At 33.9% G+C, this 15936-nt stretch overlaps 1 protein-coding gene across 2 annotated transcripts in view; it reads right to left on the bottom strand.

The window, feature by feature from the left end:
* Window positions 1-4172: 4172 nt before the first annotated feature.
* The window catches only part of LOC115210631 (electroneutral sodium bicarbonate exchanger 1), a 154218-nt gene continuing 142454 nt past the window's right edge, over window positions 4173-15936 (bottom strand). The window contains exons 16-21 of one of the 2 annotated variants that reach the window (XM_036502036.1): window positions 11487-11559; window positions 11285-11353; window positions 8887-9063; window positions 7824-7967; window positions 6253-6458; window positions 4173-4687 (exon numbers count right to left, since the gene is read on the bottom strand). In XM_036502036.1, coding sequence (XP_036357929.1) covers window positions 4543-4687; window positions 6253-6458; window positions 7824-7967; window positions 8887-9063; window positions 11285-11353; window positions 11487-11559 — 814 coding nt within the window. In that variant the 3' untranslated portion in view covers window positions 4173-4542. The remainder of the gene's footprint in view (window positions 4688-6252; window positions 6459-7823; window positions 7968-8886; window positions 9064-11284; window positions 11354-11486; window positions 11560-15936) is intronic. The other variant, XM_029779276.2, reaches the window with a different exon arrangement.

Genomic DNA, 15936 nt, shown 5'->3' on the forward strand with positions numbered 1-15936 from the left:
ATACACTGCAGTCTTTTTTCCTTGAGCTCATTTTTGTTTTGGTATTTTTGACCTTTATCAGGGTGGGGAGACAAAATTCTTCAGGTACTGTGTTGCCAATTTGCTGCAATAGCATATTATTCGGTGTTTCCCTTAAGATGATTAGATATGGTTGAAGGAGCTAATTCTAATAGGTCAATCAACCACATAAAAGTTCTGTCATTTGCTCATGAGAGAGTGAGTCATACGTACAAATGTGTACAGACTGCTGTGCTGAGTTCAATTTCTCTTGAAGGTGGAAGCCAGAAAGTTGGATCTCCCTGAGGGGATCAGTATAAATCTAGAAAACAATATGGTTGCTCATCTTTGATCATAATTAATTTTTATCATCCAAGATTGAATTACACATCTCCAAGTTTTAATCCTGTTAGGCCTTCTTTGCCATTTGTTTTTCTATGTAGCTGCAACTGTAATGTACCAGTTTTTTAACCAAGTGACTCAACACTTGTCAATGACAAAAAAAAAAAGGAAATTTTAAAAAATAAGCATTAATTCTAATGCCACAAAAGTATATCTCAGCTAATTCATCAAGAATATAAAATAAAAAACAGTGAATAGTGTTTCTTCCTTTTTATTGTAAAATAACAATTCCTGGAGTCTTTATACATTCCAAATACATTCCAAAAGAGACAAAAAAATAATCTGGTTAGTTTCATAAATTTTCTTCTATATTAGAGGAAAAGTAACAAAGAGAGAAAGTGTGGAGAAATCCTGATATATATATATATATAAACGATTAATAAAACCCATAATTATTATGAGAATGATGATGAAAATGACAGATGAGTTGATAACATAAGTAGTAGTAGTAATAATGATAATTTTTAACATATATGCATAAGGCCACAATATTTTTTAAAAGGAGTAGTCCATTCAATTGACCCCCAGTTCTTGACTGGTAATAATATCTTTATTGCCCCTAGAATGATAAAAGGCAAAAATTATCCTCAGAAGAGATGTTAATAAAAACCATATAGTATTTTGTCCTGCATTTTGTTGACTCTAATTTCACTGCTTTAATGATGATGATAACTTTTAACATAGGCACAGGAATTTGGAGGGATGAAGTTAGTTGATTACATCGACCCCAGTATTTAACTGCTACTTTATTTTATTGACTCCCAGAAGGATGAAAGGCAAAGTTGACTACAGCAGACTTTAAACTCAGAGTGTAAAGAGATCTGTATAAATACCACACAGTATTGAGGTTTGTCAACCAATCTGCCTATATTACAATTAATGGTTTCAAATTTTAGCTCAATGCCAGCAATTTTGGAGGACGAGTAAGCCAATTACATTGACCCTAGCACTAAACTAGTACTTAGTTTATTGACCCCGAAAAAATAAAAGGCTAAGTTGACCTCAGCAGAATTTGAACTCAGAATGTAAAGAATGAAGAAATGCTGCTAAGCATTTTACTTGGCATGCTAATAATTCCGCCAGCTCACTGCCTTTACCTATATTATAATTAATAACAACTACTTACTAACAAGAGTTTCTAACACAAGCACAAAGTCGGAAATCTGGTGGGTAGGGTTAGTCAATTAAATTTATCTTGGTACATGATTGGTGCTTTATTTTATAGACCCTAAAAGAATGAAAAGCGAAGATGACCAAAGCAGGATTTGAAGTCAGAACATAAAGAGATATAGCTAAATACTACATGGCTACATGGTATATACTATGGTTGACCATTCTACAAATTTTGCCAACCTCTGTTTGCCTTTTAACTCATTATAATGCTAATATTGATTATAATGATGATGATTTCTGACATAGGCACAAGGACTCAGATTTAGAGAGAGAGAACAGTATTGTTGATTAGATCATGACCAATACTTAACTCTCACTTACTTTATTGACCCTTGAAAGATGAAAGGCAAAGTTGATCATGGCAGGTTTTGAACTCAGAACATAAAGGAATGGAACATAACCTGCTAAACCAGTCCTGCACCCTGTTGGAGGTTCAACACAGGAATCTAATTAGAGGCTCAATAATACAAATACAAAATTTAAATGAAAGAAATAGTCAATCATAACATCTTAGTGTTATAATCTTGACTGGTGATTTATTTTACAAATATAAGTAAAATAAAAGAAAATGTTACCCTCAAAGGGAATTTTAATTCAAAACATAGGGGAACATGACGAAATACTTCAAGGTATTTTGTCCTTCACTTTACTGATTCTGCCAAACCATTACTCTAGAGGGTGATAATACTGAACAGGAATTGAACTCAAAACATAAAGAGATATAAATGAAATGCCTCGGGGCATTTTACCTACTGCTGTACTAATTCTACCAATCTATCTTCCTCCACAATATTTACAATATTAGTAAAACTTCAAAAATAATAATGATAATGGTATTAGTAATATAATAGATTTTAGTTTTTAATCAGTTATCAAACCTTAAAAGAGGAGATGAAAAATACTGGCTTTTATACATTTCTTTCTGGAACAATACAATATGTTGAAACTGGATTGTAGCCTCCACAATTTAAGTACAAATGTTGACTACTGTAATAATGTTTTTTTCTTTTTCTTTTTACAAAGCTATGACACTTAATATATTTTTTAGTGGGGCTTCAAGGTTATTGGAAATCACCACATGCCTTGCCCAAAATTAAAGGTACTGGAAAAATAAGTAAAATGAAGGGGACTGGTTCCAACTAAGAACAGAATTTGCATTGAAGATTCCTCATGTTCCCAATTTATCTCAGAACTTAACAAAATAATTTCTAACTTAGGACATAGTTGCTGCCTGATTGGGGACAACTATGAATAAAGAAATACCAGCCAAAACTATCCCATTTTATTTTCAGACTTGGGATTTCTTACTTAGGTACAAGGCCACATATTTATAATAGAAAAGGTTATAGATGAGAGTGTGTGATGCTTGTTCCTGCCTTTACCGAAGGCCTTAGTGATGTTAGTCAATTAGAGAGGTATAACCGGGAAATCAAAACTGGGTTGTCAAATTTGCTAATTTGAAATAATAATGACAATAATAAAAATGGGTTCTCATTTAGGCACAATGCCAACAGATTTGAGGTTTTGAGGAGAGTAGGTAAGTCAATACCATCAACCCCTAGTATGTGACTAGGGTTGATTTATTGATTTAGCTTATTGACCTCAAAAGGATGGAAGGTTAGGTTGACTGTGGCAGGATTTGAACTGAGAATGTAAAGAGTTGGAACAAATAACACAAAGCATTTTGTCCTACACTCTAATGATTCTGCCAATCTATCCTCGTAAATAACAACAACAGCAACAAAGAGGTATTTAAAAATATATATTCTACATAACATCTGATGAGAAATGAATATTGATTATAAAGTGGATTTTTTTTTTTTTGCTTAATTGATATTGTTAATTCTTTCTTTCTTTCTTTTTTTTTTGTTTTGAAGTTTCCTTATTTTTCAGCAGTGGGTGGGATAAAATAAAGTAATTCAGAATATAACCTACTATGTTTTCCTACAGTAGGGCAATCAAAGGTTTTCAATTCATTACATGTGAGAACCTACTATATATATATATATATATATAATATATATATATATATATATATATTATATATATATATATATACATGTATATATATATATATATATATATATATATATATATATATATATATATATATATATACATACATGTATATACATGTATGTGTATATGTATGCATGTATATATATATATATATACATACATGTATATACATGTATATATATACATACATGTATATACATACATCTATATATATACATACATGTATATACATACATGTATATATATACATACATGTATATACATACATGTATATACATACATACATGTATATACATACATACATGTATATATATACATACATGTATATACATACATGTATATATATACATACATGTATATATATACATACATGTATATACATACATGTATATATATACATGTATATATCCATACATATATGCATACATATATATATATATATATATATATGTATATGCATACATACATATACATGTTTAATGCACACACATGTATCTATATCTATATACATATGTATATAAATATATACATGTACACACACATGCATATATGTACTATATATATATATATATGCACATACATATATTTATTTATATACACATAGATATGTGCGTGTAATATATATATATATATATATATATATATATATATCACAAGTAGTTATTTGTAACCATATTGTTACTATCCTCTCAAAAGGAAGACGGTCTTCTGAAATTTACCTGACCATTTTTAATTTGAAACTCTTGTAATTTGAGATCACACTCACAGATGTTGACATTCAAACAGCTTATTTCTTTATCATTTTGATTTTAGCTGTTGTTATTGTTGTTAGTGATGATCATAATGTTAATTAATAACAATAATGATAATGATAGTGATAATAATGATGATGAAGCCTATCATCATGATGATGGTGATGATGACTATGATAACAGTGATGATGATCTCATATTACATTTTACTTTCACTTTCTGGGTCATCAGCTTCTTGAATATAAAAATCAACTGCTTTTGGTTCATGAGGTTTTACTTCCCCGTCTTTTGCATCTTTAGAATGCTTGTCTTTGTCTTTTGATTTTCTTTTTCGCCTAGAACTCCTGCAAAATAATGAAATGAAATTATTCCTCATGTAAAAAAGTATTCATATATTTTTATTTAATGCAGTGAAATTATTAATTTTTCTCTGTCTTTCTACTCTCCTCAACTCTGTCCTACACCACTGTACCTTCCATAACTTATGCATCAATGGTCATTCATCATGCTTAACATGCACCTTTCAATCCTACCCAATCTTTAAAGCTGTCACCTAGTTCCCCACAGCCTACACTTCTGTACTAACAACTTCTACTTGCCTCTTGGGAAGATACCTGCACTTGCAGCTTCTACTGATCAATCTCACTCCCTTACTTAACGGTGAATAACCCTGTAGCTCCTCCACAAGAACTTGCTTTTTTCTTTTCTCCTCCCCTCTTCCCACATTCAATACCCACATCTCCTTGCATAAATACTACCCGCCACCATACCATTATCACCAGACTTTTTGGAATCTCATGAGCTGCATAGCGACCTCAATAGGGCCAATACCACAAAAGAATGACCCAGTACACACAGTAAAGAGGTTGGCATTAGGAAGACCATCCAGTCATAGAAACCATACCAAAGCAGATACTGGAACCCAATGTAGTCCTTTGGACCCATAGAATCCTCTGAAAACTATCCAATTCATGCCAGCATGGAATACAGACATTAAATGATGATGATGATGATGATGATGATGACATGACATGCTAGAAGTTAATTTTTGTAGAGGAAATCTGTAGTAATTAGAATCAGTACATTACTGGTATATGTTTTTGCTGATTGCCACAGTTCAAAGTGAGTATCAGCAGAAAACACAGTTTTAGTACTGTTTGGTACCAAAAGCTACCAAATAGTACTAAAAGGTACCTTACCTTTTTTGCCCTATCAACTCATGAAGAATTCTTGGTGACTCTCATGACAAGCACCTTGCGCTTGTCATGGAATTATATTTGTTTCTATTTCTTTTTCAGGTTAGCATCTCATTTTACATAACATGATATGATGATTATTGTTATTATTTTTTGAGCTACATATGTACTTCCAGCTTACTATGTAGAGGAAGTAAACAAAATTATATCATTTCAATGTTGAAAATTAGACTAAACATCATACCCTTGATGAAGTGATAACTTCACCTTGCTCACTATCCAACAGTTGAAGAGAACCTTAAAAATACTGGGAACACTAAATTTCTTCCTCAGACTTGTAGTTAGAATTTGAGCATATAACTTCACATAATACCTTATTGTGTATACACACACACACACATACATACATACATACATACATATATACACTCACACACACACACACACTATATTGGTTTCAAATTTTGGCACAAAGCCAGCAGTTTTGGGGGAAGGGAAAAGTTGATTAAATCGACCTTAATGCTCCACTGGTACCTATTTTATAGACCCTAACAGGATAGAAGGCAAAGTCAGCTCAGCAGAATTTGAACTCAGAACACAGAGATGGACAAAATGCCACTAAGCATCTTACCCAGCATGCTAATGATTCTGCCAGCTTGCCACTTTACACACTATATATATTAACTGGTTTACCATGTAACATTAATACTTGCCCTGAAGACTTTGAATTTAAGGGTGCATTTTCCTTCTCATTTCGTACTTGCAGCCAAATAGCTGTTTTATTTACTTCCTCAGAGATGTTCACCCTGTCTAAATCATTGCTAGACAAATGGCTGGCAAACTTTTCAGAAGGCTTTTCATGTTGAATTCGAACTTCCATCAATTTTTCATTTTCATCACGGCTAAGCAACTGTACACCCTGTAAATAGAATTTTGATTAATGATTTCACAGTATTATTGTAGTTCAGAAGTTCACTTTGCAAACAGGTTGTAAAGTTTATTCTCACTGCATGAATCCTGCACTTATATATATGTATATACAGAGTGTCCCAGAATTAACAATCTATTTCAATGAAATCGGACAAATTTTAAAACAACTGAAAGAATTTTATGTTTATTAATTATGATACCAAAACCAATAGATTTATAAATCTTACATCAAAACTTTATTGAAAATTTTCAACATGTGCTCCATTTGTATCCCTGCAAATTTCAAATCTATCCTAAGAGTTGCAAAACACATTTTGAAGCAGTTCAGGAGTTATATAACTTGTTTTATTCTCTGCTTCCGTTTTACTTTGACATGCACATTGCATTTTTATTCTTCTCTTGTTTTATGAATTCAGTGAGCACATGCGCATTGCAAGTTCATACTTCTCTTTCTGGTTCCGATTTAAAACTGTTTATATATCACAACCATCTCACAAACGTGCCTTCTTGAGGAGTGCTTCAGGCCCCGATGGTTGCGAAATAAATAATCACATCATTGAAATTTCAAAGCAATGAGATAATGCATGATGTCTTTAAAAGAATTTGAGTAAATAAGCATTACATTTGACAGAATAATCTGAATGCTAAAGGGTTAAAGAAGACACATAACTTTAAAGGATAAGCCAATTTATATTAATGACTCTGATGTCAAAAACTGAATATGAAAAAAACAAAATATTGTTGGCCCTTTTACACATTAAATTTCATTACTCTTAACTAAGGAAAGCAGTTTTATATATCAATCTATCTTTTGCTGAGGAAAGTCATATTTCAAGCAATTTTTCATTGAGATATGTCAAGTTCATTGAGGCAACAGAACTTGCTGTAAATACCAATTCTATTTTTTGATAAATATTTGACCGTCAGGCAATATGCTGTACTTATGGCACATAAAAACTACCATTTGAGTGTGGTTGATGCCAGTGCCACCTGACTGGCTCCCATGCCAGTTGAATATAAAAAGCACCATTCAAGCATGGTTGATGCCAGTGCCTCCTGACTGGCCCCTGTGCTGGTGGCATGTAAAAAGCAACCACTATACTCTCGAAGTGGTTGGCATTAGAAAAGGCATCCAGCTGTGGAAACCTTGCCAGATCAGATTGGAGCCTGGTGCAGCCTCCTGGATTGCCAGTCCTCAGTCAAACTGTTCAACCCATGCCAGCATGGAAAGTGGACGTTAAATGATGATGATGATGATAATCATCATCATCATTGCTGAAATGACCTTGCAATTTTATTTTGTAGCTGAAGGATAAAAAACAAATATCATTTCCTAATTAAAATAGAAACTTACTTCTTCAGTTTCTTCATTATTCATAATTTCCAGGTCTTCTTTTTCTCGGGTTGATGCATCTGGCATAATGTCATCCAACCATTTTAGTTCTCTCTGGGTAAATACATAATCCAGAGCTTTGCGAACAAAACATGTTGCTAACACCTTTTAAATACAAACAAGAAAAACAAAATAGTTAACAAAAAAGTTTTAAGTCATCTGTCTGTATGTTTGTGTGTGTGTATATATATATATATATATATATTATATATATACACACATACATACACATATATATATATATATATATATATATATATACACACAGGGCTGGCCAAAAGTCACCCGACAGTAAATCAAAACTGCACAAATACTCTCTGTAGTTCTGTATTGACTCAAATGGAAAAATGTGTCTTCAGTTTGAACAATTTTCATAATGTCTCATATTTAGATACTTTCATTAAATTCATTCAGTTGTTAAACATAAATATATCTTGGAATTAAATGGTTTTGATTTACTGTCAGATGACCTTTGGCTGAAGCTTGTATGCTTCGCTGGATGTGTAATGTCAGTGTGCATACATGACAAAGTGTAAGTGCCCTGAGAGAAAAGTTGCACATAAGAAGCATCAGATGTGGTGTGCAAGAGAGACAACTGTGCTGGTATGGTCATGTGTTGCGTATGGATGAGGACAGCTGTACGAAACAAGGAAGACATATGATTGCTTGCTCTTGTTGTATCTTAAATCAAGTTACATTATTCCATTTGTTCTGGCTGCATTCCCAAGGTAGACACATTATTCTGTTTGCTCTATTTGAGTCCCTTATTTGCTTAAATAGTGTCCTTGGTACATTACCCTGATTTTCCCCCAGTTGTGTCCACAAGTAAGGCGCATTACTCTGCTTGCTCCAATTTGTCTGAATGTTATAATACAAGTTCCTGTTCTGTTACTGTTTGGTTGCTTTGCTATAAGAACCAATTAATCTCCATTTTATGCTAGTATGGAAAAGTTAATGTAAAATATATGTTTAGAAAAAAAATTTTAAAGCAAATTTCAATTGAATTATTTAAAAACAAATTTACCATGATAGGAAAAACAATGGAAACTGATTTGATTGTCTTGATCACCCACAATATAATTAAACACAGAGTTTGACAAAGAGTAAACAAATGAACTGTTTTGGTAGGCACATGGCGTAGGTATATATGATCGGGTTGGTACTTGGTTGGCATGAAGAGCAACAAAAACCTATCCACATACTGAAAAATAAAAATAAAATAAATCTAATTAGAAACAGTAATTAATCTTTTTTTTTTTTAGTATTCATGTAAAGTCATATTTAACATGTTCAAGTATGTTTGGACATGAGAAGACCTATAGCTACAACAATAGTCTCTGGAGAAAATTCTCCTCCTAGATGACATGTGGAAAGAAAACAAAGTGGGCTATGAAAGACATCAATGGATTGTAGTTCATATTTTAAGTCTGCTACTTTAATTTATTGTTCTCTTATGCTGAACTGCTAAGTTATGGGTGAATAAACAAATGAAGAAAAGCTGTCAAATGATATGGGAGAACAAACATAAAAAGAAAGACACACACACACACACACAGAGACCATGATGAGCTTCCACTCAGTTTCTGTCTACCAAATCCACAAGACATTGTTTGGCCTGGGGCTGTACTAGAAGGCACTTGCTCTGTGTTCTACACAGTAAAACTGCATCCAAAACTGTGTGGATATACAGCAAGCTTCTAAACCACAAAACCATGCCTGTGACTATTACTGGTAAAAACTTGACTGATGAAAGACAAAAATCAAGTTCAAAATCTATATTTTTTTGTATGACAATATTTTCTATGTGAGCACAAGACGTACTCAACCTACAACCTATGTATTTACTGGAACTTCTGAGCTAGCAAGGGAGCTTTTATGTCATCATTCAGACTCAGAGAAATAGCAGCCAAATATCCCTCAAATTACATCCTACTGCCTTAAAAAAAGGAAAGCACACATTGCCCTGTAAAATGTTAGATATTCTATGAAAAGACATGATGGTCACAACTAGAATGCTTGAGTTAGACTAATCACCAATAACAACCGGTACTTAAAATAATGATAATCCTATCATAGAGACAAGGCTTGAAATTTAGAGGAGTTAGTTGATCAAATTATGTACCAGTCAAGTAACTAGTACTTGACTGGTACTTTATTCTTATCACCTTGGAAGGATGCAAGGCAAAGCTGACCTCAGCAAAGAGGTATTTATTCACAGAGGTAACTTCATCTCTTACACAGGTATTTTGCAGCTATAATATCCCAGTTTTTCTCAATAATATTTAGCTGTGTATGTGAAGTGTAATTTAAGGAAAATTCGGTTGCTAATTCTAGCAGGTCATAGCACTTTGTAGAAGTTTAGATGTTCCCTCTCTTTGTCTTGAGCAATATTGGATTTTATTGGATGTAGTATTAGGAATAGCATGTGGCTGCCTGTTTGCTTATATTGAAATTGTATTACATTTAATTAACTGTAGTTAAACTTTCAGAAAGCAATTGGATATAAATTCTTATGTATTCCTGAAGCACACACATACACACACATCAGAAACAAGAATAATTTATCAACTTCTTCATTAGGGTCGAGAACTCCTCATCTGTAGACAAAATTTTGTTTGCAATCAAATTTGAAACTACTCACTAACCAAATATCTAAAAATAAATACAGCAAAAAAAAAAAAAAAGATGGTTTAAGTCCTAACACTAAAACAATAATTTAATATTATAAGTTATACACCAATTTGTAAAATTTGTAGACATTAAAGCATCATCTTTTCTCACAGGACAGATGCATCTCAGTAGGTTCTGAAGCACTTGGAATTAATTCCTGATACTGAAAAGCTTCTCTATCTATGCTTTTACATATCCAAATGACCTGTTAGAAATGACAGCAATATTTTTTATATCACATACTGTCTTAAAAATGAAATGGTTTCATATAATTATTATTGCTGAATCCAGGCTTCTGTAGGCTAAAATCTAGAATATTTGTTGTATTCAAATTAAAATTACAAAATCGTAGTTCAAGAAAAATGCACTGGTTAAAGCTATACACAATAAGTTAAAATTCTTCCCACTTTCTCCCTCTACCCCACTGTTCTCTCTCTCTTTCCATTATTTCTGTCTTTCACTACAACATGTGTATATGAACATGCATGTATAATAAATTTGTGTGAATGTATTTGTGTATATACAACATACTGATATTTCATGCTATTACAAATATAATGTATTAAATTAGAAATATGAATGCAACAGAGTTTAAAAAGAGATTTGCTTCTTTTATCTTTTTGATCTTTTAAGTAGTGAAATTATTTTATAGATTGTTGGCAATGAAACATCTAGCCATGTTCTTTGAACATGCTTAATCAAGGTCGACTCCAGTGTAAATAACAACACCCATAAATACTGATGTACCTTACCTGCATTCCTTTCAAAGCTGCCACTCCCATATACAGGAAGACTCCATAAAGAACTGCCATTGGAATTACCTGCAAAAATTTTTTAAATCATATAAATTTTCAGTGCACACTCAGAATATTAGCAATTACAATAATTAAAATTCACAAACTGATCATCATATTTATGATCCTAATGAAATTAGATTAAGTGGAAAATACTCACACTGAGTACAGAAGTAAACAGGACAGAGAGACCACTCAGAAGACCAACCATCAACGCAGTCACACGTTGTTCTCTGTAAAGAAAGAAAACAAAGAAAAAAAAAGGAACTATGAGCAAAGTTTCATCAGTGTTTGTGACGTAGCTGAGTGAAAGAAGTTAACATTTGTGTGTTGCATAGACTGGTTTCAAAGTAAAAGTTTGAAGTCTTTTGAATTGCCTAATCAGTCAATAACCACCCTGCCTCCCACCAAAAGTCTACACTCTATCAAAGTCATTCTATGATCATTTATAAAATATATGTTGGATTTAACTTCAATGAGAAGGTTTGGTAAGACCAAATCATGCCCAGAGTTGTCATCATACATATCAAAGACCATTTAATCTTTAATGAATTTAACTTTCAAAGTTCTGTCTTACCTTTCTTAAAAAATATTAATTCCAGTGATTTTTCTTTTCATTATGAGTATAATTTCAATTAACTAAAAATTACTTTTGGTGCTCTACATAAAGTATATTAACCTACACTTAACCAATACATTAAACACATACTCTCATGAGCTAACAAACAAAATTTATTTCCAATCACACTCTTCTGTCTTAAAAAAAAACTGAAAATAAACTGTTCAAAAATAAGATGGCATGGTTAGATGTAGGTTGTCTTTGATCATTGGTTTGAGCAGGAAGGGTTTTTTAGTTGGACAGATCAACCCCACAGTACTCAATTTTTTCAAAATCTAGAACTTATATTGGTTTCTTTTGCTGAAGTGCTAAGTTATGAGGACATAAGCAAACCAACACCAGTTGTTGAGCAGTGGTGGTGGTAAGCGAACACAAAAACACACAAGTGCATGTGTGCACACACACACACACGGGCATGTATTGGGTTGGCAACTAAGTTCCCGCCATTTTTTTAAATTTAAATTTTTTAAAAGGTTTAATAAAAAATAACAACTAATTAATCATTAATGTAATCACCCTTCTTGTTTACAACTTCTTCCCAACAATACCTAGTTGGTAGAAATCATCCGATTTTGACTTGAAAAATTGATCCAACTAAGCTCTCAATTCTGCATCAGTATTGAACGAAACTCTGCGCATAGCATTTGAAAGAGGTGGAAATCCATTGGTGCCAAATCAGGAGAGTATGGTGGGTGTGGCAGCACTTCCCAGCCATGTGTTTGAATGGCTTCCTTGGTCATATTGGTGATATGAGGGCAGGCGTTGTTGTGCAGCAGAAGAACTCCATGCTGCCAATTAGGTCTTTTCTCTTGAATAGCTGTGTTGAATCATTCCATCTATTGAAAGAGAGTTCCACGTTGACTGTTTGATTCCATTCAAGCAATTTGTAGTGGATAATCCCTTCCCAGTCCCACCATATGCATAATATCGTTTTATGCAGATGAACATTTCACACGCAGTGCTGCTTGTTTACCAGGGCTAAGCCATTCCTTACACTGCTTCACACAGGCACCATTTTCCGTCACCACTAATGATTCGGTAAAGAAATCATTGCTTGTGTCCATGAGTTGAGCGGTGACGAGCAAGCAAACCAGCAGAGATTGTGGGTTGTTGATTTTTGTTGTCACTTAAAGCATGCAGAACCCATTCTCCATACTTCTGAACCTTTCCCATTGAGTGAAGCTGCTTCTCTATAGCAGTGTGGGAGCATTCCATTTTCTCTGCCAGTTCCCTTGTGTTTTAACGAGAATTTTCTTGCAAAAGTTGGTTTAATCACTCTTCATTGAACTCAAATAGACAGCCAGAATGAGGTGCGCCTTAGAGGTCAAAATTTCCATTTTTTAACTTGGCATACCAATCAAGAGTGGTTCTTTCAGCCATGGCACCCTCTCCATATACAGCACAAATGTCGCAAGCAGCTTTTGTGCCCTTAGAACATTGATTAAAAGCAAAAAGAATGAAGTGTCGAAAATGCTCCTTTTTCTTAACTTGACATTCCATTTTAATGATCTGAAAATAAACAAAAATTAACTAAACTTAACTAGAAAAAAAAAAAAAATTCCAAAATGATTCAAAAATAGAATTCTCAAAAAAAAAAAGAAAAGATTCCAAAATGATTCAAAAATAGAATTCTCAAAAAAAAAAAGAAAAGATTCCAAAATTAAAAAAAACGGCAGGAACTTAGTTGCCAACCCAATACATACATACACACACACACGCAATGGGCTTCCACACAGTTTTCATCTACCAAATCCACTCACAGGCTTTAGTCAGCCTGCAGCTATAGTAGAAGACACTTGTCTAAGGTGTCATACAGTGAGACTGAACCAGAAACAACTTGGTTGCAAAGCGAGCTTCTTAATCATTTATCCTCACTGTGTCCATAAAGCATCGAGTACCAGTTTACTGTCTGACTGTCCCACATTCACAGCGAGATTTGAAGCTAGATATAAAAGAAACTGACTCCCGACTTAATACCCATGGGGTATGGTTTAGATGTTTGCTTCACGATAACATGGATCTGGGTTTGATCCCAACCTGCAGCATTTTGAACAATTGTCTTCCACTATAGCCTTGGTTGACCAATTATCTTCATCATCATCATCATCATCATCGTTTAACGTCCGCCTTCCATGCTAGCATGGGTTGGACGGTTCAACTGGGGTCTGGGAAGCCAGAAGGCTGTGCCAGGCCCAGTCTGATCTGGCAGTGTTTCTACGGCTGGATGCCTTCCTAACGCCAACCACTCCGTGAGTGTAGTGGGTCCTTTTTACATGCCACCTGCACAGGTGCCAGACGAGGCTGGCAAACGGCCACGATCGGATGGTGCTTTTTACGTGCCACCGGCACGGGGGCCAGACGAGGCTGGCAACGTCCACAATCGGATGGTGCATTTTACGAATTTGTTACATGAAAAGTGTGCAGAAGATTAGTGCAAGTGCACGCGTGTGTGCATGTGTTTCTACCTATGCGTGCATTGTGCGTGTGTATGTGTGTGTGCGCGCGTATACACACATTATATAGACAGATTGATAGGGAGGATAAGAACTAAAAGTCACTCTTAATTAGAGGATTCATAGCAAGAATAATGTAAGCAAAGCATAATTTGATATATATTTAGTTACAAACGAAAGAAAGAGTATTTGATACGTATTGAACTTATAAAAATTATGAAACATCTGATGACTCATTCTGTTACTGGGAAAGTCACGTGAAGTCATTCAAGCAAGCTAAATTGGATATGCCTGTAAGTTAGCATAAATTCAGAGACGGTCAAGTGAAAATGTGTAATAATTGCTGTTATAGTAACTAAGTGCAACTTTGTAGGAAAAATCATAATAATCATTGAATGGAAATTTATGCGAGAAGAGTATGAAATTTAGAGTGCTCTCCCCTTATAAAGGAGCTATGGCTCCTTTGTATTAATAGCATTTGCTATTGTAGTATAAGTATACTTCTATAAGCATTGCCCCCACCCCCAACTTTGTTTCCTTTCAGTAAAATGGATATTTGAATGAAATTTTCAACAAATGCCATTCAGATGGTATAGATTACGATAATATGGAAATCCAATGTGAAAATATTTTTCGAAGGTTGTGTAGGAGTAAGCTACGAATAATTCACACGAGTCGACTTTTTCTCCGGTTAACTTTCAGAAAAAAAATTAGTATCTTTTAGTGAAATTTTCTAGAAAATACCTTTCAGGTGGTGTAGGAATAAAATAAAATAAAATAATTGGTGACCGCACACGCATACACACTGACACATATTACATCCATATCTATAAAACGAAACATGAAATTTTGACAAAAAATACATGACGTGTGTCTGTATGCATATGGGTGCTTTTAACAATTAAAAAAAACTTTTTTATTAAATTCCGATACAGAGTGTGTGGGGCACAACTATGTAGGTATGCCATGCCATCTTCCACTTGGCCACTCTCAGCCAATGTCTTTCTAGCAGTTCTAAATCAGCCTTGATCAAACAAATTTTCCCCAAAGACATTGTAACTATTGCCACGTCGCCTATTTAGAAATATCTTAAATTACATTATCTAATGTGTGCTTCTACATTATTAAGTTAGTAGAGTGTGGTTAGAGGGCAATTTGGCTGTTGTTTCTAACCAATCAAGCAACCACACAGAGGATTTCATATCAGCTCAACTTAAGGCTGCGAGCTGGTAGAATCGTTAGCACACTGGGCAAAATGTTTAGCAGCATTTTGTCCACCTCTGCATCCAGAGTTCAAACTTCACCGAGGTCGATTTTACCTTTCATCCTTTTGAGGTCGATAAAATAAGTACCACTGAGGCACTGTGGTCGATGTAATCAACTTAGACCCTCCTCGTGAACTTGCTGACCTTGTGCCAAAATTTGAAACCAATATTAACTCAATTTCATTTGATATATTTATTTAATGAATTATATTATTTACCCTTTTACTTGTTTCAGTCACTTGACTGTGGCCATGCTGGAGCACCGCCTTTAGT

Source organism: Octopus sinensis, linkage group LG4 (genome assembly GCF_006345805.1).
Source record: "Octopus sinensis linkage group LG4, ASM634580v1, whole genome shotgun sequence".
Classification (NCBI taxonomy): Eukaryota; Metazoa; Mollusca; class Cephalopoda; order Octopoda; family Octopodidae; genus Octopus; species Octopus sinensis.